This window comes from Alligator mississippiensis, chromosome 7, assembly GCF_030867095.1.
Source record: "Alligator mississippiensis isolate rAllMis1 chromosome 7, rAllMis1, whole genome shotgun sequence".
NCBI lineage: Eukaryota > Metazoa > Chordata > Crocodylia > Alligatoridae > Alligator > Alligator mississippiensis.
Genome location: NC_081830.1, coordinates 68,153,254 through 68,175,772, shown reverse-complemented (window position 1 = coordinate 68,175,772; position 22,519 = coordinate 68,153,254). Strand labels below are relative to the sequence as shown.

The following is a 22,519-nucleotide window of genomic DNA, read 5'->3' as shown; positions in this document are numbered from 1 at the left end:
TACAGTAAAACAGTCAATTAGGGCTGCAGTGGGAGGTGGGAGAATTCTTAACTCACCACTAAGAGCATGATACTGTTCTTAGGAAGTAGGTAAGGAGGAGCAGAAAACCCAGCAGCTGAGTAGCCCACCTCCTCCTTCCTCTTCTGTGAACAACAGGATTGTTCTGCTTCTTCCTCCTGTTCCCAACCCCACAAAATCCTTTCCTACAACATCTGGCTTGGGAAGAGTGGGGGCAAGAACCCCCCTGGAGCTGTTCCCTTCAACCTGGGAAGGGCAGAAAGGTCCACTGAAGGCCAAGGAGAATTGAGATGGAGAATCTCAAAAGAAGGTGAGTTTGAGGGGTGTAGAGGGAGAAGGGTTGGTGGGAGACAAAAGAAATATAGGAGCAAAATTGGAGAGGACATGATGCGGGAGGATGAGGGGGTAGAGGCTGGAAGGATTAAACATGTAGGGGTAGAAACGATGTGGGATCAAAAATGATGGAATGGGATGTTAGGAACTGATTTGGGGCTGAGAAGGGCATAATAGATGTGCCAATAGATGGTTATAAATGAATTAATTGCTAGATGGGTTGGGAATAAGTGGGGAATAATGATAGACAAACCTCCCACCCGCTCTCCTGGCAGTTACTTTTTCAGACTACGTAAAACACTCAATTGAGGAGGTTGAACTGGATGAACCAGTGGTCCCTTCTACCCTTAAAATATATGAATGTATATCTATGGATCCTTGGCCAGCTAAAGTCATAGTTTTCATTCATTTCAGTAGCTCCAGGATTTCACCCTGTGACTTTATGAAATTGCCTGGAAACTGACTATAAGGATATAAAACTGACTAGTCTATTTTAATTGGCCATTTTGAGAGGGAAGCAAAAAAAAAACCACACATTGAACATAAATTGTGAGGAAAAATTAGATTAAAAAAATACCTTGCAATACCTTCATGTGTGTTCTTGATATGCAATTTACAAAAAAAAGAAGCAAAAAACCCACTAACAACATACTTTCTAATCAGACAGTATCCCTTTTGATTGGTTTTATTTCACAGAAAGAAAAAATAACCAGAACTGATTACACAAAATATAAATTTTATTAGATAATAAATATAATAAATAAGTCAGGAATATTATAACAAATAAGTTAGGTATAATATAAATAGTATATTTCAATGTATACAATAATTTAATGAAAAACACCACTGAACAAATAAAATATTCAATATAAATAAATTATACTTGAGTGTTTGGTAGTTTGAGAACATTTTGGTAAATTATAGCTTATTTTGTAAGAATGCAGGAATTTAGAATCTCAGCTTGGAAGGCACAGATAGCAATTTGTTCAAGAAGACTTGTTTCATAAGACACTTTGTAACATACATGCTTATTCCCTGAAGAGCTTTTGTAGCTATGTTATTATACCTTTAAATGCAGGTTCCAATCCTGAAAGTCCTGTGCGTCTACACGTTACACTGATTTCAGACACAGAGGTCTGGCAGTGAATGGAACCTAGCATAGTTCCCACCCCCCCACCCCACCCTGATACTTAAAAAAAGCTTTACTCAAATATAAATAGAGAAAGTGCATCTAGCTCTCAGTGCTTATGATGAGTTTTCAGGAGAATTCAAGTAGTTCATCATTCTGTTTATGGTCATAGCGCGAATAAGGAAAGCCTGGAGAACACTGCATAGCCTCAATCTATCGTTAAAAGAAGGCAATCCTGTGTTGGAAGCTGGTTGTGGCACACTCGCGCTGTTGATATTCAAAGCCTAAAAAACAAGGGGGCCAGGTGGATTAGATAATTTAACCATAACTAAATTAAAGTCTACATCTGTTTTCAAACATTTTAGCTTAATCAAAGGTAATTTATACAATTTAAAATGAAACGTTCCAGTAAAACAAACAAACATTAGTGTTCAGTAATAATGAAATGAGTAACATGCTGTACAGATACACTGATGCCAAAAGCTTCTTTTCAGTCTAGAAATACATCTGTATTTCAATATGCTATCTTTTATGAGGAAGAGCGGATTACTGTTAATTGGAGAGTCTATATTAATATAAAGCCCACTATTTTAAAATACAAACATGACTGCTAGCACCTATTAGTATGCTTTCATAACTGTGTTACAACTATTGCCCATTTCTTGTCAATATATTTTACTGTTCAGTCTTACCAACTGGATCATATTTGTGATATCTGAAATAAAAATCACTTTTACTCTTCTAAATCTAGCTTTTTTCATTCTGGCAAAAAATACAATCATTTCATGTAGATAAGGGATACCTAGTGAAAAAGTCAAATATTTTTAAATGGTATGTTCACAGTACTGACAGCTAGAATATTCTTTCGATAAGGCAATACACAGTATCAACCCCCTACTTCAACATTTCTAGCCTTGAGGAAAAACCCCATCAACAATCCTTTAAATTATCAGATTTCAGAAGAGCTCATTATTTGGCTAAGTACAGAATGGAACACATAGAAAAGAACTTCATTCAAGATGGAAATAATATCAAGTAATCATTTCTGTAATTGGTAGGGAGACAGACCTGCATCATTTGGTCAATAGCATCCAGTATCTTTTGATTACTGAAACTCCTGAACTCTCCCTTGTATAGCTTCAGGTCTTCAGAGATACCTTTCAGGCATTTAGTCTGCAGAAGATACAGGGATTAGGAAATATGGAAAGTGTTGTTTGACACTTTATAAAACAAACAAGAGGAAAATAAATTGCTCCCCTGAGAGACTGGAAATTTACCTCATCAAAATCAGCTTTTTCCAGTACTTGACAATTTCCATTCTGAAAAGCAAAGACATCAGACATGACATTTATTAAGTGATGATGGTATACCTATATGATAAATTGCATATGTTTCATATAATGATAAAACTTAATTTTTATTTATTGAAATACCTCTGAAGCCTCTGGTATACAAGCTTTTATTGTGTTGATTTGATTCTTAGTGATATCTTCAAGATCAACCTCTTCAAGGGTACATTCAAATCCTAGTGTGCCAAGACCCTGTGTAAACAAGAAGGATCACCAAGTAAATAATTGCACAGGATGTACTGAATAGCAGGTGGTCACTGGTAACTGTTGTTGCCACATTATATCCTTCTATATCTTCCCTCCTATAAATTCTACTCAGTCATTAAAGGGGAACAAATATCCAAGCTGTAAAACCAAAGTTAAAGAGATTTTTGCCTTCATCCTCAATGGGAACAAGTTGTGGCTTAAAACAGATTTCTATTTGTGGGTGTCACACAGGAGCATATTGCCTTCATGTTATAAATTACTTTAAAAGGATGAATGTCTGCCTTCAAAATACTGTCCTACACATTTACAATTTAAAACATTATAACTTTGTGAAAAACCAAATGACCTACTATTGTATAAAAACCCAAAACAAATCATCACAGAGACGGAAAGATACATAGTTTTAACACACTAAGAAGAGGTGGTGTATAGAGAATGCTTGGAACCAATCCCTGCCTTGGACTCTCCAGCCAGGGGGATCCAGGATTTGGCAAAGGGGGATGCAGGAGCAACCACCCATGCCATAGGGGTGTCTGCACCCCTGCTGCCAGCCTCCTTTCCCCCAAGCCAGATGGACTGCTGCAGGAGCCTCCAGGGACTATTTAAAGTTCCCAAAGCAGGTAAGCATCTCTGCCTTCCTCTGTGCTCAGAGGCATACCCTTTCCCACCTCTCTGTTCCCTCTCCTCCTCCAGTAGTGTCCCGGGTACACGGGAAGCTTCACAGAGGCTGCTGCCTGAGGCAGCCGGGCTACACAGGACCTGGGCTCAGCTGAGAACAGCAGCAGCAGCAATGGGGAGGGCAGGAGCATGGTTCCCCCAGGAGCAGGCAGGGGAAGCCACTGACACCGTTACTGCTCTAGGCGAGACCCCCGCTGGAGTGGGCAGGAGCAGCTCTGAGGATTCCCCTGCTCTCAGGACAGCAGGGAAAGCAGCTGTGGCAGGTGTGGGGACAGAGGAGGACAAGGGGACATGCCTCTGAGTAGGGAGGAGAAGGGGGATTCTCCTTCGCTTTGGGGACTTTCTAAAAGTCTGCAGAGGCTCCAGCGGCATAGACCAGTCCATAAGGTAGGTGGGGGGGTGCACCCCTCGGATCCAGGGCACCTACTCATGCTGCCCTAGCCATCACTTCTGAAGCGGGCCCAGTTAATTTAAGCACCTCAGTGATGGAAGGAGACTGGCTGAGCCCCCCCCTTGGGGAAGGGGTAGTTAGCAGCCTTTTTCTGTTAACGAAACGGAAGGCGACAAAACAACTATTTGGAAAAGAAAGGGAAAGAACAAACCACAGGTTAGTACAAAGCAAGGCAAAACCCAGGGAAACGGAAGTGAAGGAGAAACTAGAGCGAGTCTGGAAACACTAAAAATGAACACGGTTAAAGCACAAAGGAAAAAAGGACGCAGGAAGCGAATTTGTGAGGCAGCAGGTCCTGGCTCGGGACCCCGCACCTCGCGCCACATTGGCCGGCTCCTTCTCCCAGACGGGTGTCCGGGCGCCTGGCGGCAACATTTCTCCCCCCCCCCCTTTTTTTTTTATGGCCCAGAGCATCCCCGCACCAGGGAGCGCCTGCCTCCCTCGCTCCGCTTTGGAGACGGGGACTGCGCAGGGAGCCGTTCTGGGCCGGGCCGGGCCCGCCCCTCCCCTGCGGCCGGGCAGGCACAACACGGCTCGCGTGTGCCCCGCGGACCCACCTGCAGCTGTGCCAGCGACTCGTTGGCGGCGGCCACGAGCGCGGCGGAGGCGAGGAGGCAGGCGGGCAGGCGGCGCCCCGCTCCCGGCAGCGGCGAGCCCCGCGCCCAGCCCGCCTGGCCCAGGCACAGCAGAGCCAGCAGCCAGGCGGCGGCGGAGACAAGGGGCGCGGAGGGCGACCGCATGAAGGAGCCGGCGCTGGTCCTCATGGCGGGGCTGGATGCTGCCGGAGCCGGGACGCGGCCGCTCTTGTAGGCGCCTCCAGGACTTTCCCGCCCTCATCCCGGTCCCCCCCGCAGGGAATCCCCGCCCGCCCCGCGTCCTGCAGGACCCGGCGGGGCTGGAGAAACGCACAGGCTCCTAGTATAACTTCCCGGTGATGCAATGGGTAAGACCCTCCTCGGCAGAGGGCCGTCTACACGGTCCTTAACGCGCCTTAGGCACGGGAATCAGGACCCGCGGGAAAGGTGATCTCTTTTGTTGCTACATTTTTGCAATACATACATACATACATACATTCTTTAATTGCAAGCGCTGGGGCAATAAAAGAGATCGCCTCTACCACGAGTCCTGATTCCTTTTGCCTCTAGACCAGGGGTTCCCAACATTTATGTGCCCAAGGGCATGTTTGGATTTAGAAGACAAAGCGCCAATATGACAACATTTTTTATTGGACTCATGATTTTTGCTGATTGTGAAAATGCACGCGGGCACCTGAACAAACCTTGGGGGGTGCCATGGCGCCCGCGGGCACTGCATTGGGAACCGCTGCTCTAGCCCAATAAAGCACTTACTACATGCACAGTACTTAAAGTCACTGCGCAGCAGTGCGGGCGCATGGTTATTTAGTGATGCTGACTGTGCGTTGGCTTAATAACACTGCGCAGTAGGCTTTTAGGACAGTTTTTGCCCTGACACACTAGTGCCAATGCGCAGTAAGCATCTCGTGTATCTTGCAGGTGAATCAGGGCTTACTGAAGACAGGGGGCAAGGCTGTCCTTCTGTTTGCTCCAGCCTCAAACAGCAAAGCAACAGATGTAGAAGACAGGAAACTTTATTTGAACTCCCTATATAATCTTGCTCCTTCCTTGCTACCTGCTGAAGGTAAGTAATGGTGAAAGACTTCTGGTCACCTTGAGTCCCCATGACAGCTGGAGTCGTATTCATTTGTAGAGTTACTTAAAAAAGAAATCATTAAAGAGCTCTTGTCTGTTTTGGGGTTTGGACCACTGCGGGGGCCGTGTTATCTGGAAAAAAATGGTCTAGGGACAAAGCTGCTTGCATTTGGGAGTCAGTGCTGCAGTGAAATGGTGCAGGTGTCGTTAGATGCTTGGCATGAGGCTGTCATGAGCATCTAAGGAGAGATAAGAAAACTTCCATAGGTTGGAGGCACCTTCCATGTACACAGTGGGGATTCCCCAGACCAACTCCTGTTTCTTGAATTGCCACTGTATTGCTGTGTAGACTTGGCAAACCATTTGATCTCTCTTTATCTCGCTCAGTTTACCAATCTGTAAAATGCCTCCCTATTTCCTGGCGGTACTTTGAGTCTTAAATCATTAGTTTCTAAGCACTATGAAAGCCTGAGAATAGCAATCTCATTGCATTGTCACATAATACAGCCTTCAGTAATGACTATTTTATTAGGGGTTAAAAAGCCCCTCCAACAAACTAGAAACAAGCAAGGACCTGATTCTTCTCCCCTTAGCTTTAGGTGGAATAGCATCAGCCCCTAAATCTGATGTTTGCAGAAAATAAAGGATAGCATTTTTTGTCGAGTTTGACTGTGCCATGAAATGCAGCACCTTACTTCTTTTGCTAGCAAAAGGCAAAAGTAAACTTGTTTAATAGCAAATAGATAATAACAAATCCGGGGTTGGGGAAGGGAAATACTCATAAGGTATGAACAGCATAGTTTTTAAATATATATTTTAATCTTGGCCCTCACTTCAGCTGTTTATTGCCAGAACCTGAATCCTTAACATAATGAGGTACAGTGTTAAAAAAATTTAAGTAAATGTAATGCATCTAAATGAAAGACTGATTTCAGGTTATCAGTCTAACAATAGATTTTTTGATTGAATCTTGTGTGATCTGGGATCAGCTTCTGATTAAAAGGAGTTGCAGGGGGCAGCAAATAGACTTCTTAGACCCCTTTAAGGAATTATGCCTACTGCTGCTGATTTACTTAGCTGTCTATCAATTAAAGTGCTTGGGGCATTAAAAAGTATTTAGAGCTCCAAGCTATATCACTGCTGAGAATATCTTTGCTTAGAAGAATCCAGGTTAATGCCTAAAATCCTATTTAGCATAATGTCCTGAGAAATTGTTTATTCTGATGCCTTTAAAGCCAACTAGAAGAGAATTCTGCAAGCTGGAGTCAGACTCCCAAAAGCAGATGTCCATTATACCTCTCAGTGGTTTAACAGGTGTGCTGAGTAGCATTATTCATAATGGTTATGAACATTTTAGCACATTATGCCTCTTCAGAGGCGTTCATTTTACTTTGCCCTTGCTTTGACTGTGTTTGTTACTGCACTTTTGCTCCTTATAGTTAACAAAATATTTTTGTTCAGTAGATTTATTTTTTTCTCTTTGTCCATCTGCTAGGGTCCAGGCTCCTGCTAACCCTTATTGGGTTATTGCTTACTTGACAGTAATAGAGGACTTCTTGCTCCCTGGTTGCCATAGAACTGGACTCTGTGCCAACGTCACATAAGGCAGTCTTGACAGACAAGGTCAGTCGTACACCGCTACTCTTTACTGCCTTGCACAGTCATTCACATGCCCCTCTGCACATGGAGGCTGTAAAAGGCTAGCTAGTTAGAATGGTAATGCTTTCATAAATGGCTGCACAAGTTGTAAAAAAGTTGAAAGGGAGCCGCTGGTTACATACACTCCTGACTAGCAGTTATGTGGGGAGAACCTCTTTTTTTAGCTACCAGCTATGGGAGTGATGTCAGTGGAGAGCCTGCTCTTTGCCTGCAGATTAGGGGATTAGGGGCCGGAGAGGACTAGAATCCATTCTCCAAGTAGTTCTCTTTACAAAGCTAATTTACTTAAAGAACAGAGTAGGGCTGGGATGAACTTCCCACAGCCAGTGGAGATGAATGCTGAAAACTCGTGGCTGCTTTTTCAAACTAAACAACAGAAAAAACAAAGCAAAATCTCAGTGTGTTAAATGATAAATCAAAAGCAGACATCACAATGAACTACTACATGGTAAACTGCTGGGAACCAGTGGCTTGAGTTTCTGAACTAATATTCACGTTCTTGTTTGCTTTGTACCAACCCCCAGTCTGTGACTGCAGCTAATTCTAAATTTTCATATAAAAAATGTAAGGAGTAAAAATGCCTACATAAATTGCACAGATATAATTTTATTTTTCCTTTATTTATTTATCAAAAACTGTCACAAGTTACTGTGATGGGCTGTTATGGAATTATGAAAAAGCATACCTGAAAGCTATTTTGGTAGCTTGTACAGTCACATAATATCATAATACTAGATTATTGTGTATACATAGTCTGCGAATATGCTATGTGTGTCAGAGGTATAGCATTATCTCTTCTTGGTATTGGAGAATCTTTGGTCCATTCCTATTTTCAGTGACATCAGTGGGAGTTTTGTGATTATCTTCAAAGGGAATGGGATGAATCAAGAATCTTACACATTATATATTGAATTTCCAGATTCATACGCTTTCTTAATTGACATCTCCTTTCCCATAATGTGTTTGTGATACGTTTAGAGACTTACTTTGGTAGAATACCAATACTGTATAATTTTCCAGTTTTACTCTGTGTTTTCCACGTTTTGGCTAGTCATTGAGGTTGTGGGCTGTAGTTCTAATCTAGTGTAGGAGACTTTTTTTTTCACATGGAAGTGAAACAGCCTTTGGAAATGCATGCATGTGTGTGAGTGTGTGCATGTGTTCTTGAAAAGGCATTCATTAGACTTTCCAGGTTTCTCTGCTGGTGATATTAAGCTATATAATTGTCTTCAGCAATAATATATGAGGTTTCTCAGGACAGAGCCAAGCCAATATACTGTGGGGGAGAATTGGGACGATAAGTCTTTGGGCCTTTGACACCTTTTTGCCTCAGTTCTTGTATAAGACAGTACCCAACAAAAATATTTCACTTGACTGAAAAGGATAATAGTTTATGCAAATAGAATCTGTGTCTATAATGTCAGTAGAGCTTTGCACAGAATGCTTGTGTCTTTATTGCTCCATAGAGAGTCATCTATGGAGGCAGCCCTTTATGTATACTCCCCTCTCCTTATTGAAAGGAGATGCTTCTTTCTTAGCAGTGCCAGGTCCATGTGGGGAGGGGTAATGACCAATGGTAGGGAGTATGCCTCGTAACTCTTCACCTGCCTAGCAAAACTAAGATTGGAACTAGACTACAGCTTTGACAGAGGGAATCCTACTGCAGAGAGCACCAGAACAGTCACCAACTACAGGAGCTCTGTCAGTGCGACTTCTTTGGAGCCAGGCTGCAAGGGAGCAAGTAAGGAGCTACTAGAGACTGAGCGTCAACACAAAGGCACAGATCCCCAGGATGAATAGTACTGACCTCCTGCTAATCCCCTGTCATCTGCACAAATGCCACAGGATCTGTGGCGTTTGCGAAAAACTTCCCAAGACATGTTTTCCACTGTAGCTTTCTCTGTGGGATAGTAAGGTCCTTAGGGTACGCCTACAGTGCACCTGGGAGGTGAGATTGTAGCATATGTAGGCATATTCAAGTTAATCTAGCTAGCTCAGATACTAAGAGCAGTGAGAAGCTAAGACAACTGGGTTCTACGTAGCCAAGGTTAACAGGATGTCTGTGGCAGAGCTGGAAATAGAATCCTGATCTCCTGCATCCCAGTCCACTGCTTTAACCATAGAAGCATTCTTTTTCTCAAAGCATTATTATAAACATTAGTATAAGATTCAGTACTTGAGTTATAAGGGAAATTAAATGTGATTTTTATTTGGGAGAAAAGGACTGACAAGATATTGTGCTGATTACAACTAGACTTAGTAAAGTCTAGAAAAGAAACCCAGATGATATCATTGTCCTTGACACTTGACAGTTATCTTTGTGCTGATTATTATGCACATTTTCATCATGCTTACTAGAATGTCGTATACCTGTGCAAAAGCCTTCTGAAGTGATGCTTGTACTAGGGGGAACTGAAGGCCATGACTTCCATGTAATTGCATATTAGAACATTTTCTCAAACAACAGCAATGACATGATATAATCCTATTGTTAATTTTAGTGTTGAGTGAGCAGCTAAAGCCATTCACTCTGCCAGCAAAGGAGCTTTCTGTCTAGTCTTTACGTGGCTAGTCTCCCCAGGACAACAGGTAACATGAAGCAAAAGCTTGAGATGCTGCTGTGTAGCTGTGGCATTTGTGTTACTTCTGCAGTATATACTATGGCTGCTTGCAGATGTGGGGGGAAAAAAGCAACGCTTTACTTTAAACTCGGCATAAGCGCAGTGCAAGCCCAGAAGAGGCAGCGCCTTAGTTGCACCTGGATTTCCCAATATCTGTAGAGATGATGCGCTTTAGTGAGGATTTTTTGGTGCTTTTATCTAATACCTGATTGAATCAGATTAAGCTAATAGCACCAAAAAGCTCTGCTGAAGTGCCCAGTCTATACAGACTCTGTGGAGCCGGGTCAAAGTAACATCCTGCTGCTTCTGGTAGAGTGCATTTTTCCCCATGTCAGCGCACTATGTTACCCTTAAATTTACAAGGGATCTTTATTTGTTGGGCATTTAATCCCTAAATAGAAATCACGTTGTCATTAAGGTGGCTGTTTACACCTTTTCTGTGGTCCAGTGTATAATGTAATGCAATATTTTAAAACTTCTGTTTTCAGTAAAAATAAGTATTTTTCTTATTTTCTCCAAACACTGTTGCGAGGATTTTTCTTCTAGTTCATTAGTAGTTATAAACATATCTTTAATCTCAGAGAATGACATAACTGAAGAAATTGGCACTTATGCGGCTTGACAGGGCTGTGATATAGCTACTGTTATTAATCTGTCTTTCAGATTATACATGAAACTGAAGTCCTAACCACTTGTGGTTGTTAAAGATCCCTGGGCACTTTTCATAGACATATGGGTATTCATTCCAGAGATGTGTCAAAATTCTGGTTTCAATAATTACATTCTGCTTATCCAAATTCCCCCTGCAGTCTAAGTCCCTCAAATAGTTTCACTTAGATATGATGGGTTATATTCTGAGCTGCTGAAAAGTGCTGTAGCACTAGTACTTTTGCCAGTTTGGCTAGGTACAGGTGTTTGGAGAGGCTAAAGGGAGGGTAGATTATATTAAAAAATGGCCACCCAATCTTACTTAGTTTGCCCAGTTGCAGACCTTACACTGAGCTCTCTAGTTAAGTCAATCTAAATGTAAGCTGCACAGTTCAGGAAGGTTAGATCAGTCTAAAAATGGCTGACCCGATCTAATTTAAACCTACCTCAGAGTAGTCTAACTTAGATTGAGTCTGGCAAGAGTGATCTAACTGAACTTCTGAACTTCCCATTGCATCCCTAGAGCTGGGAAAGGCCAGATGCTGGCCCCTGCCCTGGGGCTATGCTTTTCCTAACTCTCCTTCCACTTACATCTGGGCTATTTGTAGCTCCCTAGCCCCTTGCCCCACCCCCAGTTTAACCTCCCCCCATTGGACCAGCCAACCCCTGCTGAGCCTGTCAAACTTCCCATCTTTTAAGCTACTCCTAGTGCTGGTTTTACTAGTGTTCAAAGGTTCTGGGAGCCGAGGAAATAAGTCGGGGGGGCAGGGTCTGGGGCGGGGGGGGGGGTTGGTTCACTGCAGGGGTGACCATCTGGAGGTGGGGGAGATTGGGGAGCTAAAAATTGCCTCTGAACCTTGTGGGGAAAGTGCCCCCTTGCCAAACCTTCTTTGCCCCTTCCCCTGCCCCAACTTGATTCAGTCAGGCTCCTGGGACCAGTGAATGCTGGTAAAACTGGGCTTGGGATTGGTTTGCAGGATTGGGGCCAGTTTGATGGCATTGGGGAGGGCTGGGGGAGTCCAGGGGGGTTGGTGGGATTAGAAAGCCTCTTCAATCCTGCCAGCCCCACTCCTGCCTTGATCCCCTCAAGCATTCCCATGGACCTGACCAGCCCCCTCATCCCTCCAAACCTTCTCAGACCCCACCAAACCCACGCAGACCGCACTACCCTTTCCAGTCCCTGCACAGACCCCACTAGCCCCCTAATCACCACAACCCCCATCACAGACCTCACAAGCCCTTCTGATCCTGCCAAGCCCCCAGGGAACCTTGCTAGCCCCTCAATCCTGCCAAATCCCCCTGGACCCTACCAACTGCTCAGAGGACTCTGCTAGCCCCTGCCAATCCTTCCAACCTCCCCCCACCCATGGAACCTACTGGACCCTGATCCCCCCCAAGCCTCCCTAGTAGCTCCTCCATCCCAATTTATCTTAGATTGGGTGGCCATTTTTAACTTGGTCTGACCTCCCTCTTACTTCCCCAAATGTCTGTATGTACCCCTCACACCAGTGCAAAATCTGTACAAATGAATTACTTTTCATCCTGCCTTAATTTGTGCTCTCATGTTACTCTACTTTAATTTGCTTGCATAATCATAGAATTGCCTGAATACCTTTCAAGGCTGAAAAAATATCTGTGTGGGGTCTTTACTAGTTTGTAAAGAAGTCTGAGGTAATTCAGAATATACAAGTTATTATTTAACAATTCTTGGGTATGGTTCTCTTTTGGTTGAAGAAATGTGCAATGTAGAATAATAATGTGCTAGAAGTTTTTCATATGTATGTCATCCAAATGAACATTTGTCTGTATATATGTATACAACCACAATGCGCTTACATACGATGACGTGATTAACAGTCAGCAATGTAAAATACCTGATGTGGAGCCTAAACATTCTAAAAAGAGCTAGGAATAATAGTTTACATTTACTTTACTGTTCGAACATTCTAGCCAATAGTTCCACCATTTTAAACAAAGGCAGACATTTATTCTATTTTGCCCTTTCATCCTCTTGCATTTGGCTACCATCATTTCATGTGGTCTAATATTAGGACAGAGGAGCCAGAAGTAAGTTTCTTGAGTTGTAGTCCAGCGCCAGTGACTAGTCTTGTGACCTTGGATCCTTAACCTCTTTGTGGTACAGTTTGTAAAACAGACTAATTTCATATCCCTTGATTGTCCTGTGTGCTTGCTTAATGAATGAGTACAAACATTTTCCAACATTCATTAATATGGTAATTTTTTTAGGATAGTTACCAAAGGGATATATGGACTGTGCTGCAAAGAAGTTATAATTAGGGGGTCTATTCAACTCAAGGAGATGGCTGGCTAATTTCATGGGGAGATCACAGGGCTGACCACCATTTTCTCAGGCTGATTGTGGTGGGGCTCTCCATGCCTCTGATTGGCTGAGGGGCCGTGTAGTCCACCATACATCCCCACTCCTTGCCATTGACTGGAGAGAGGGCTGTCTGTCATGCAGCCCTGCCCATCACCTCCAACTGGGGCCAGTCAGCAGCAAGGGCTTGGGGCAGTAGTCATCTTGGGCATCCCTTCGTGCTGGCAGCCCCCTTCACCCCCGGTGGGATGCACAGCCAGGCCACAGTGCCATGAGGACTGCTGGCTTCCTCCTAGGGAGTCAGCATTTTATTTTCAGTAAGTTTTTTTTCTGTGGATTTTGCAGGCATTGCCTGATTTTGCGATTTCTGCAAAATCCATGAAATCGCGATTGCAGTGGGTCCCTAGTTATAATCTCAAAATCACATATTTAATGTAGCATGTTACGTGTCTCAATCACAAGCAGTCATTTCAGCATGCAAAAGAATCAGTATTTTAGAAGGCTGAATACATACTTAAATAGATACGATTTTATTATGACATGAGATGCGTTCATTCTACATGTAGCACAAAAATGTAGATTTGGGTGCTTTGTTGTAGACTCAAGTTGATCATAAAGAATGTTAAGTCAAGGGAAAAATAAGAATTATTTTCAGGGCTAACTATCAAGCTATAACAATCCAGCAATCAAGAGAGACAGGGTGTCCTTGTTTACACAGATGTCAACCAAACAGTACTTTGTAACAATGAAAAGAAAGACAAAATAATAATAAAGGAAACCATATAGAAGCAACCAAAAACAAAAAAAAAAAAGCCTGAAGCCATAGTTTAATTTTGAGGACTAATTTGTGAATGCTGAGAAATAGGATGTTTTCACCCACAGGTTTCTAAAAAATTTAAACAGTTCCTGGAAATGTATGATGACATACTATCAGTCTGATGCTCAGGTAATTTTTTCATGGTTTGGGTACTGCTTGTCAGGTTATGAAAAGGAGTCTGATTTACTTTTTAATGCTCTGCCTTATTATCAACTAAATGAGCATCTTGTTTCTGGAGTTTTGCCACACAGGGAAAATAGCTGATGTGACCTACAATTCTCTTCTTTCTCTTTGTGGGTGCGTTCTTTCCATTTGAGATCCATACGGATTCTCAAAATGCCTAGACGACACACAGGAACAGCAAGCAACACTGAGTGTTCCATCCAAGTTTCTGTATTTAGCAATGTAGGAATTAAGGCCCAGATATTTAGGTATCTAATTCTCACTCGTATCATGGGGATTAGGTGCCTGCACATCTTGGTGATTCTGGGCTTAAGTTTTTTATTCTCTAGCGCAGACATTTTCTGGCAGAGTGCCTAGAATGGCCCAGCAGAAGCAGGCAGGTATTGCAACTCAGCCACTGCTGCTTCTTTCTGCTGCTCAGCTCTCTTCTACTGCAGCCTGTGCTGCCTGACTGGCATGGGCAGAACTCCCCCTCCACCACAGCCCCAGTTGCCTGACTGCCTCGTGATGTAGGAAAGCCCTTCTTCCCCCTGCTGAACACCACTGAAGCCATGGCAGTAAAGGCCAGATCTAAAGGTTCTGTGGACTGGACCTGGCCTGTGGGTTGCCAACCCCTGCTCTAGAATAAAATATGAAGAGCAAAATATAGGGCCCAACTGAAACTGTCATGATGCAGTTCCTTCTTTTCCTTAATGCAATTTGAATAGGTTAGTTAACAGCTGTAAAAGTGGCATTAGCAGAGTTATCATTTACAAGCTTCCATTGTATGTGGAATTTTAATTTAGTGTTAGGCTGGATGTCTCAGTGGATAGAAATTGGACAAGAAGGCAGATTCCCAGCTGGTGTCAAATCATGTCCTTCTACTGTAATCAGTGAAACTCCATCAATTTAAACTAGTTGAAGATCTCAAGTAAGGAGCCTTGCTTCTAAATCACTGGACCGAATCCAATTCAGTTAATAATTGACTTACAGTAAGTATTGTCTCGCGGTGTGATATGTGTTGCTAGTCTCAGCCTAGTCTCTAGTCTAGAGGACAGAAAGTTGCATCTCAAGAACCAGCAATGTGTTTGGGAAACATTTTGGTATCTTTAAGCATAGGCTTGTGCTAAGTCCCATTGATTTCAAAATTACACACATGTTTAAATGACCTTTCTAAATAGTGATGCTTTCCTGAATTGGGGCTTTAGTGAAGTCATTGATACTTTGGGGGTTGGAGTCTTATCTTTATCCTTCCACTGTCACACTTTATAGGTCTTCATCGACCACTATGGTTCCTTTGCAAAGATGCTTCTGTGAAGGTTCAGTGAACCAAGTTTCTGATGGGACTTTTCCTTCTGTTCTTTAATGCTACACTGCAAGATAATATCCACATCTCAGATATTAATTATGGTTGGGGCCTTTACCCTTTCCAGGCTTGGCTGACAGCCTGATATCTTTCACTTGTGATTATAATGCAGCCCAACACAATGGAAAGGCAATTTGAAGAAAAATTAAACAATGCCATTATAAACCACAGATTTAAAGTTTAAGTTTGTGTATAAGAGAATGAGCTTTATTAGGAAATTGAGGGAGTTGATCATGGCCACAGGGTAAGTGTCTTGCTGCTCAAATAAAAAAAAAAAGAGATTTGGTTTGAACAGTTGCTGTTGTTATAAGCCAGTATATCAAAACAAGCTCCTGTAACAGCAACCCTGAAAATGAGTCATGTGGAAGTTTGGTATTGAGTAAATCTGCTGTACAGTACTCAATTTTTTTTCCACCTGCAATTTTGGCAGAAAAGGCAAATCTGCATCAGACAGACCAAAAACGACTACAATGAAAAATAAAGCAGAGCCAGGGGTACATGTTTCAAAGATAAGGGTTGGTTATTTATGTTTGGAGCTGTCTCTATTCCTCCTTTTCGTTTTCTTTTTCTTGTATTGGCCTCTTTGAATAGGTTCATTTCTAGTGGTCCCAAATAGAAAACATATGTCCCAGATGTTTTTCTTTTGCACTACGTGCCAGTTGAATCTATTCTTATTTATAGTAGGTTTTATGTAAAAATTCTTGATAAAATTAGTTAAAATTATTATTTACACCTGATCATAATTTATGTGCAGTGTGCTACAGAAAAAACTTACACCTTCACAGGGTAAAATAAACCAGATCTTACCACCTTTATTCACATATGTATGGATTTTGTTATATGAGTATAGGTATAGTTTCATAGTTTCTAGGGTTGGAAGGGACCTGAGCAGATTATCAAGTCCGCCCCCCTGCCCTGGGCAGGAACCAGTGCTGGGATCATAATACGCCAGCCAGATATCTATCCAACCTCCTCTTGAAGACCCCCAAGGTAGAGAAGAGCACCACTTCCCTTGGGAGTCCATTCCAGAGCCTAGAAGCCCTAACTGTAAAGTAATGCCTCCTGAAGTCAAGCCTGAACCTGCTCTCAATCAATTTGTGGCGGTTATTCCTTGTTATCCCAGGTGGTGCCCAGGGGAACCTATTTTCTGCTGGTCCCCCCTGGTGAGTTTATAGATGGCTACCAGATCCCCTCTCAGTCTTCTCTTGTGGGGGCTGAATAGATTCAGGCCCTTTAGTACGTCTTTGTAGGGCCCGGCCTGCTGCCCCCTGACCATGCGAATGGCCCTCCTCTGGACCCTCTCAAGGGTCCCTCTTGAAATGCGGCGTCCAGAACTGGATGCAGTACTCCAACTGCAGCCTGACCAGATGCACGACAAGGTGCGGATGGCCTCACTTCCTCGCATTGGCAGCTCATGTCCATCCTGGAGTTAACAATGACTCCAAGATCCCTTTCTGCCACTGTGTTGTTGAGAAGGATGTTCGCCAGCCTATAGGTATGTTGCAGGTTCCTTCTCCCTAGATGCAGCACCTTGCACTTGTTTGTGTTGAATTCCATTTTATTCTCATCTGCACACTTCTGTAACCTATCTAACTCTAGCTGGATTCTGTCCCTCCCCTCCAGTGTGCCCAGTTCTCCCCACATCTTTGTGTCATCAGCGAATTTGGACTGAGCTTTCCACGCCCACCTCCAAGTCACTGATAAAGATGTTGAATAGCACAGGACCGAGCCCTGGGGAACTCCACTGCCCACATCCCTCCAGGTCGAAAACAACCCGTCCACCACCACTCTCTAGGTGTGACCATCGAACCAATTTGCCACCTATCTGACTGTGTAGGCATCAATGCCGCAGTTGCCTAGTTTTTTTTAATGAGAATGGGGTGAGAAACAGTGTCAAAGGCCTTCTTGAAGTCCAGGTAGATGACATCCACCTCCGTGCCCGCATCCAAGGACTTTGTGACCTGGTCGTAGAAGGAAACAAGGTTAGTCAGGCAGGATCTGCCCGCAATGAACCCGTGTTGGTTGTCCCTTAGCATTACTTCCCATGCTGGGCCCCTGCAGATGTGTTCCTTGATAATTTTCTCAAAGGTCTTCGCAAGGACTGAGGTGAGACTAACTGTCCTATAGTTACCCGGGTCCTCTTTTCTCCTCTTCTTGTAAATGGGGACCACATTGACCCTTTTCCAGTCCTCTGGAACCTGGCCAGAGCACCATGAATGCTCATACAGCCGTGCCAGGGGCCCTGCTATGACCTCTGCCAATTCCCTCAGTACCCTCGGATGAAGAGCATCTGGACCTGCTGATTTAAACACGTCCAGCCTCTCCAAAAGTTGCCTAACTAGATCGTCCCTGACCCTAGGCATGGTGTCGTGTCCCCTGAGCCTGTCTGTAATCCTAGTGGGGGAATTGTCCCAGTCCCTGTTCAGAAATATAGAGGCAAAGAGGTATTATATAGAAGTCCATGGGTCTTGCTCAAAATATTATTTAAATATAGTAGTCCCATGAAGTGATTTGAGGGAAATTGAGGGAACATAAGAGAGCATCCTTTTCCTGCTTTCATTGAAATCAGGGGCATAACTCTCTGTGGTCCAAACAGGCGTGTAACTTGTTTTTCTTAAAATATCATTGAATAATGGGAAACTCCTTCAAAGAGCAACATTATTCATGTGCAAGACCAGGTTTTGGGTCTTTGGTGAGAGGACTGATCAACGGAATGACTGTTACTGTCCTTTCACTTTCACTGTTCCCTTTGTAGCAGTTTCTCCTTCAACCTGTAGCTGTATCTTTTTCAGTTTCTGTTATTACTCTGTTCTCAGGGTAACTTTTCTACAATGTTTGGCATTTTCGCTAGAGATGTGCCCATACATTGGTTCAATATCAGATATAAAGAAAATTGACTGTATTGGAAATTGGCCTGATGTGGCCAATAATTTGGCCAATAAATGTCCACGTGTGCACGCAGCTGCAGTGCAGCATGTAGGCATCGAGGACCACAGCCTGGCAGCTTGGAGAGCTGCATGTAGCTGGTAAGTGTGTTGTGGTAGAAGGGGAGGAGGGAGGGAAGGGGCACAGGGGGACAGATCAACGATCCCCGTGGTGAGGGAGGGAGTGGTGCTAGGGCTGGGGCAGGCTCTGCCCAGCCAGGGCGGGGCACAGGATGCAGTGGCTGCTCATTTCGGGGGCACAGGGGGCAGCGCCTACTGCTGTGTGCACCCCGGGAGGGCATGGGGGGCATGTGCCCCCTAATCTGCACGGGGTGGGGCATAGTGGACTGCAGCTGCAGGCTGGGGCCAGGGCTGCTCCAGGCTCTTCCTGGTGGGGGATGGGCCAAGCTGTGCTTGGGGTGGGCAGCAGCATCTGTGGGGGGCTATGGCAAAATTTGGGGTGGCTGCAGCCTCTCCTGTAGTCCCACTCCCAGTGCCACTTCCATCTTCCTTGACCACAGCCCTGCCCAGCCTGCAGCTGCAGCCCACCCTGCCCTGCCCTGCCCCATGCAGATCTGGGGGCCCACAGGCCCCCCCTGCCACTGTGTCCTCCCAGAGTGTGCGCAGCAACAGAAGCCCCCCTGTATCCCTGGGATGAGCTGCATTTCCATCCCACACCCCCAATGCCTCTCCCAGCCCCTGCCCCACTTCTTCCTCACCACAGGGGCCTTGATCTGCCCCCCCATACCCCTTCCTTCCCTCCTCCCCATCCACCACAACACACTTACCAGCTGGACGCAGCTGTATCAGAAATCGAACCGGTTTTGGCTAATATGCCTCCTTAAAAATTGGCTATCAATATCAGCCCCCAAAATCTCTATCGGTGCACCCCTAATCTTCTCCATTCCCTTCTCTCTTTCCTTGTGTGTATGCTATATCCTGCCTTTCAGAATGTATAGATCTTTTTGTGATGTCACATGCGGCAAACACAACTATGTCTGAGAAGGATAATGAATTTATTTTGCTACTTTTTTGTGACATTTTTATGGATCTCTTTTCTGTTCAGTGTTATATCAAGAAATGCAGCTGCACACGTTTTATTGCAGATTCATATTTACTTGAAAGTGGTTTTAACTTATTTTGAAATTTTTAAGAGAAATGTTGCCCTTTGGACTAAGAAAAATGCAGAAAAAACACAAGAATGCTAAACAAAAACAATTAACCCAGACATCTCCTGAGCAGTAATCCCTCTGTTGCTACCTAGCATGCAAGCTATTCTATAAGGGTGGGTCCCTGAGCTCAAGTACGTGAGCTCTGTTGACAGTGTTGGGTCTCTGTCACAGGTGCAGGAATCCTGCCCTGCAAAGCAGCATGGAGGGTCAGAATCCTGATTTTTAAATAGAAAGACTATAAAAAGAAGGAAAAACCACACAGAACAAAAAAGAAACTAATATCAACATACACAGCTTTGACTGCTGTTGACTCAAATGGATATGTAATATGCATTTGCAGCCCTGTTTTTCTATGTTCCCTGGTGCAATATTATTTACTAAATGAGACAAAATCTTGGCTTGTGTTAGAAAGTTACATTATTCACAAAATAAATTAATCACTTTCCACAAAAACCCCAACCAAACATAGTGGGGAACCTGCAAAGTGTGTGTGGTTTCAGCATTGAAGTGTGGGAAGATGTGAAGTACTTTTAACTGCTTAGCACCTGAGCATTTCTCTTTAGTTCCTCTAAATGAATGGGACAGATTTTCTTGTGCTAGAATTGGCATGATGAGATACAAGATTAGATTTACAAGTGGGGCTTAGGCATGGTAACATCCAGCGTAGCCCTATTTTGCGCTTTAGGAGGGAGTGGATTCTAGTCTTTGATTTAATTGATATTCCATAATTTTTCTTAAACTGACATGAGACCAGGGATTGGAACCCAAGTCCCTCACAGATGCCTTGACCTTTTGTCAGTAGAGGCATGCTCATTCTCTGGCCCAATGAATATTTCAAGTGTGTTACAAAGTGAAACAGCTTTAACAGGGACTGAAGAAGCTCCCACTACTGTAGTCTGGTGTTTAGCACACTCTTCTGGGAGTTGGGAGATTCAGGTTCAGAACCAGTGTCTTTCTCATCCCATGTGGATTCTCTGAGAATAGAGGTAATTTGATAGGAAAGGTCATTTGATTCCTCTTGTTCTGTTTTGTATGGCGTTAGATGTAGTCTCAGTGTGTCTAAGACCTCAAGCCCCAAAAGTAAAAGAGGTTGGCAGGTGGTCTGGTGCCTATTTCATGTAGCCTGATGGGACTTAGGTATGAGATGAGCAGAATGCCAGCAGGAGAAACTTAGATGCATAGGAGACTTTACCCGTGAAACTTAGGCACTGTGGGATCCCACATGTCTTCTGGAGTTAGTGGGGATATGTGAATGCTAGTCGCTGGTAAGGTTTGGAGATGTAGGGGTCTTAATCACAGGAAAGTAAGGCTGGAAGTGACCTCGGGAGGTCATCCCTCTTTTCAAGGCAAGATCATTTCTGATTGAAATATCCCAGTGAAGTGTCTGTCTACCCTGCTCTTAAAAGCATCCAAGGGTGGAGATTCCACAACTTGTGTAGCCTGTTTCAATGCTTAGCCACTCTCATACTGAGCAAGTGCTTACTAATATCTAACTTAAATTTCCCTTGCCAGAATTTACAGTCATTGCTCATTGTCCTGTTCCCTGTAGCCACAGACAATAGTTTATCTCCATCATCTTTATAACCACCCTCAGGTATTTGAAGGCTATTATCAAATCTCCCCCTCAGTAAGGAGACATTAGGGCATCTGAGTCCTTCTTGGGAATCTAGCCCTCAGCAATATTTTTTCATCACAGTTATCAAGGAAATCTGTAGTAAAGCCCAGTAAATACATAACCAGTGTATTAGTCTAGTGCTTTAAACATAAATATATCTTCTCTCTCTATGATGCATGCAACTGTAATTTCATGATGTTGGCTTGTAACTTAAATTGAATTTAAAGTCTCCTAATTTCCCAGTATGCCTCCTGTCATTTGCTTTTATACCTTCTTAATTCAATGCCACTGATACTATGACTGTTGGAATGACAGCCAGTCCATTCATGGTGATAACTGTTGGGAGTGAAAAATTTGGGTGTAAACATTCAACTCACATTTTTGTAGCTTTGCTGGCAATAATTGAAATTAATTACTTAATATAAGTGTGAGACTATTTGGGTTCCATATAAATCATATCATTATCTTCAGAGGGATGATTTTTGTAAGTAATGATTTTTCAGGGAGTACAGATCACATGATTAGCCTTTAATGTATAAAGTAACCGTAAAATGTGAAGCAGAAGCCATAAATTTTCTTTAGTCATGTTGTCTTGTTGGCAGGAGTATAATTTATTAAACTCACCTTGATAATATCAGAAAAATTAAATATCTAGTAATGAAAAACAGAATGTAATTGAATTTTCAAAACTAAGTTAGTGTTGGCCTGTCTTTTTACAATAATTTTCAACTTGCCTCCTAAGTAAAAGTAGCAAAAAAATATTCTCTGAAGAAAAAAAGAGCTAAAAAAGCAAGGAAACCTTCAGAAACTGAAGAACCATAGTCTGATTTTTTAAATATATGCCATGTGTAGTTACTATGTGTACCACTAGCTGCATGGCAATAACTAGTTTCAAAATATGTGAAGTTCTGTTTATGAGACTTCTTAATATAAGAAATAATATATATACTGTGTGTGTGAGAGAGAAATATAATAGTGAGCAGTAGATTCAGATTTAGTTCAAGATAGTGTAAAAAATATTTCAGTTCAAGATACTACAAAAATATTTTCTACTACACTGTACCTTTACAATGAAGACTAGATTTTCTGAGAGTTGCTTCTGGTCTCTCATGATTCCATCATTTATCTAGATCAAGCTGTGATTTACAACTTTTGAGTGCATCTATGTGAGAAATCAAGGTAAAGCAATAAACTCTGGAGCTGTCTGAGCTGGAGTAAACTGCTCCAGGGTGTAAAGTCTACCTGTGTGCATGGGACATCAGCAATTTGAGCCAGGGCAGAACAGGCCTGGACTGGCAGGGGACATGGGGGGTCAGCCCTAGGCTCTGGGTGGTGGCATTGGGCGGCAGAAGGGTTGGCTGG

At 43.3% G+C, this 22,519-nt stretch overlaps 1 protein-coding gene and 1 long non-coding RNA gene across 2 annotated transcripts in view; one reads left to right on the top strand and one right to left on the bottom strand.

The window, feature by feature from the left end:
- Positions 1 to 1,527: 1,527 nt before the first annotated feature.
- Positions 1,528 to 5,004, bottom strand: IL12A (interleukin 12A). The gene is made up of 5 exons (XM_006269629.3): positions 4,723 to 5,004; positions 2,914 to 3,021; positions 2,758 to 2,799; positions 2,549 to 2,653; positions 1,528 to 1,764 (listed from the first exon to the last, which is right to left on the bottom strand). Exons 1-5 carry the CDS (start codon positions 4,927 to 4,929, stop codon positions 1,597 to 1,599), a joined length of 630 nt encoding a protein of 209 aa, XP_006269691.1. The 5' UTR covers positions 4,930 to 5,004; the 3' UTR covers positions 1,528 to 1,596.
- A 680-nt stretch (positions 5,005 to 5,684) lies between these two features.
- The window catches only part of LOC132251935 (uncharacterized), a 31,376-nt gene continuing 14,541 nt past the window's right edge, over positions 5,685 to 22,519 (top strand). The window contains exons 1-2 of the long non-coding RNA XR_009463680.1: positions 5,685 to 5,824; positions 7,331 to 7,458. This is a non-coding gene — a long non-coding RNA (uncharacterized LOC132251935). The remainder of the gene's footprint in view (positions 5,825 to 7,330; positions 7,459 to 22,519) is intronic.

What these genes read in the sequence shown, in the direction of transcription:
- IL12A (XM_006269629.3), bottom strand. Translation starts at nt 4,929, where the DNA reads ATGAGGACCAGCGCCGGCTCCTTCATGCGGTCGCCCTCCGCGCCCCTT. An exon ending in AGTCGCTGGCACAGCTGCAG is followed by an intron (nt 3,022 to 4,722) that starts GTGGGTCCGCGG and finishes TTGTTTACACAG; the next exon opens with GGTCTTGGCACACTAGGATT. An exon ending in GTATACCAGAGGCTTCAGAG is followed by an intron (nt 2,800 to 2,913) that starts GTATTTCAATAA and finishes TTTGCTTTTCAG; the next exon opens with AATGGAAATTGTCAAGTACT.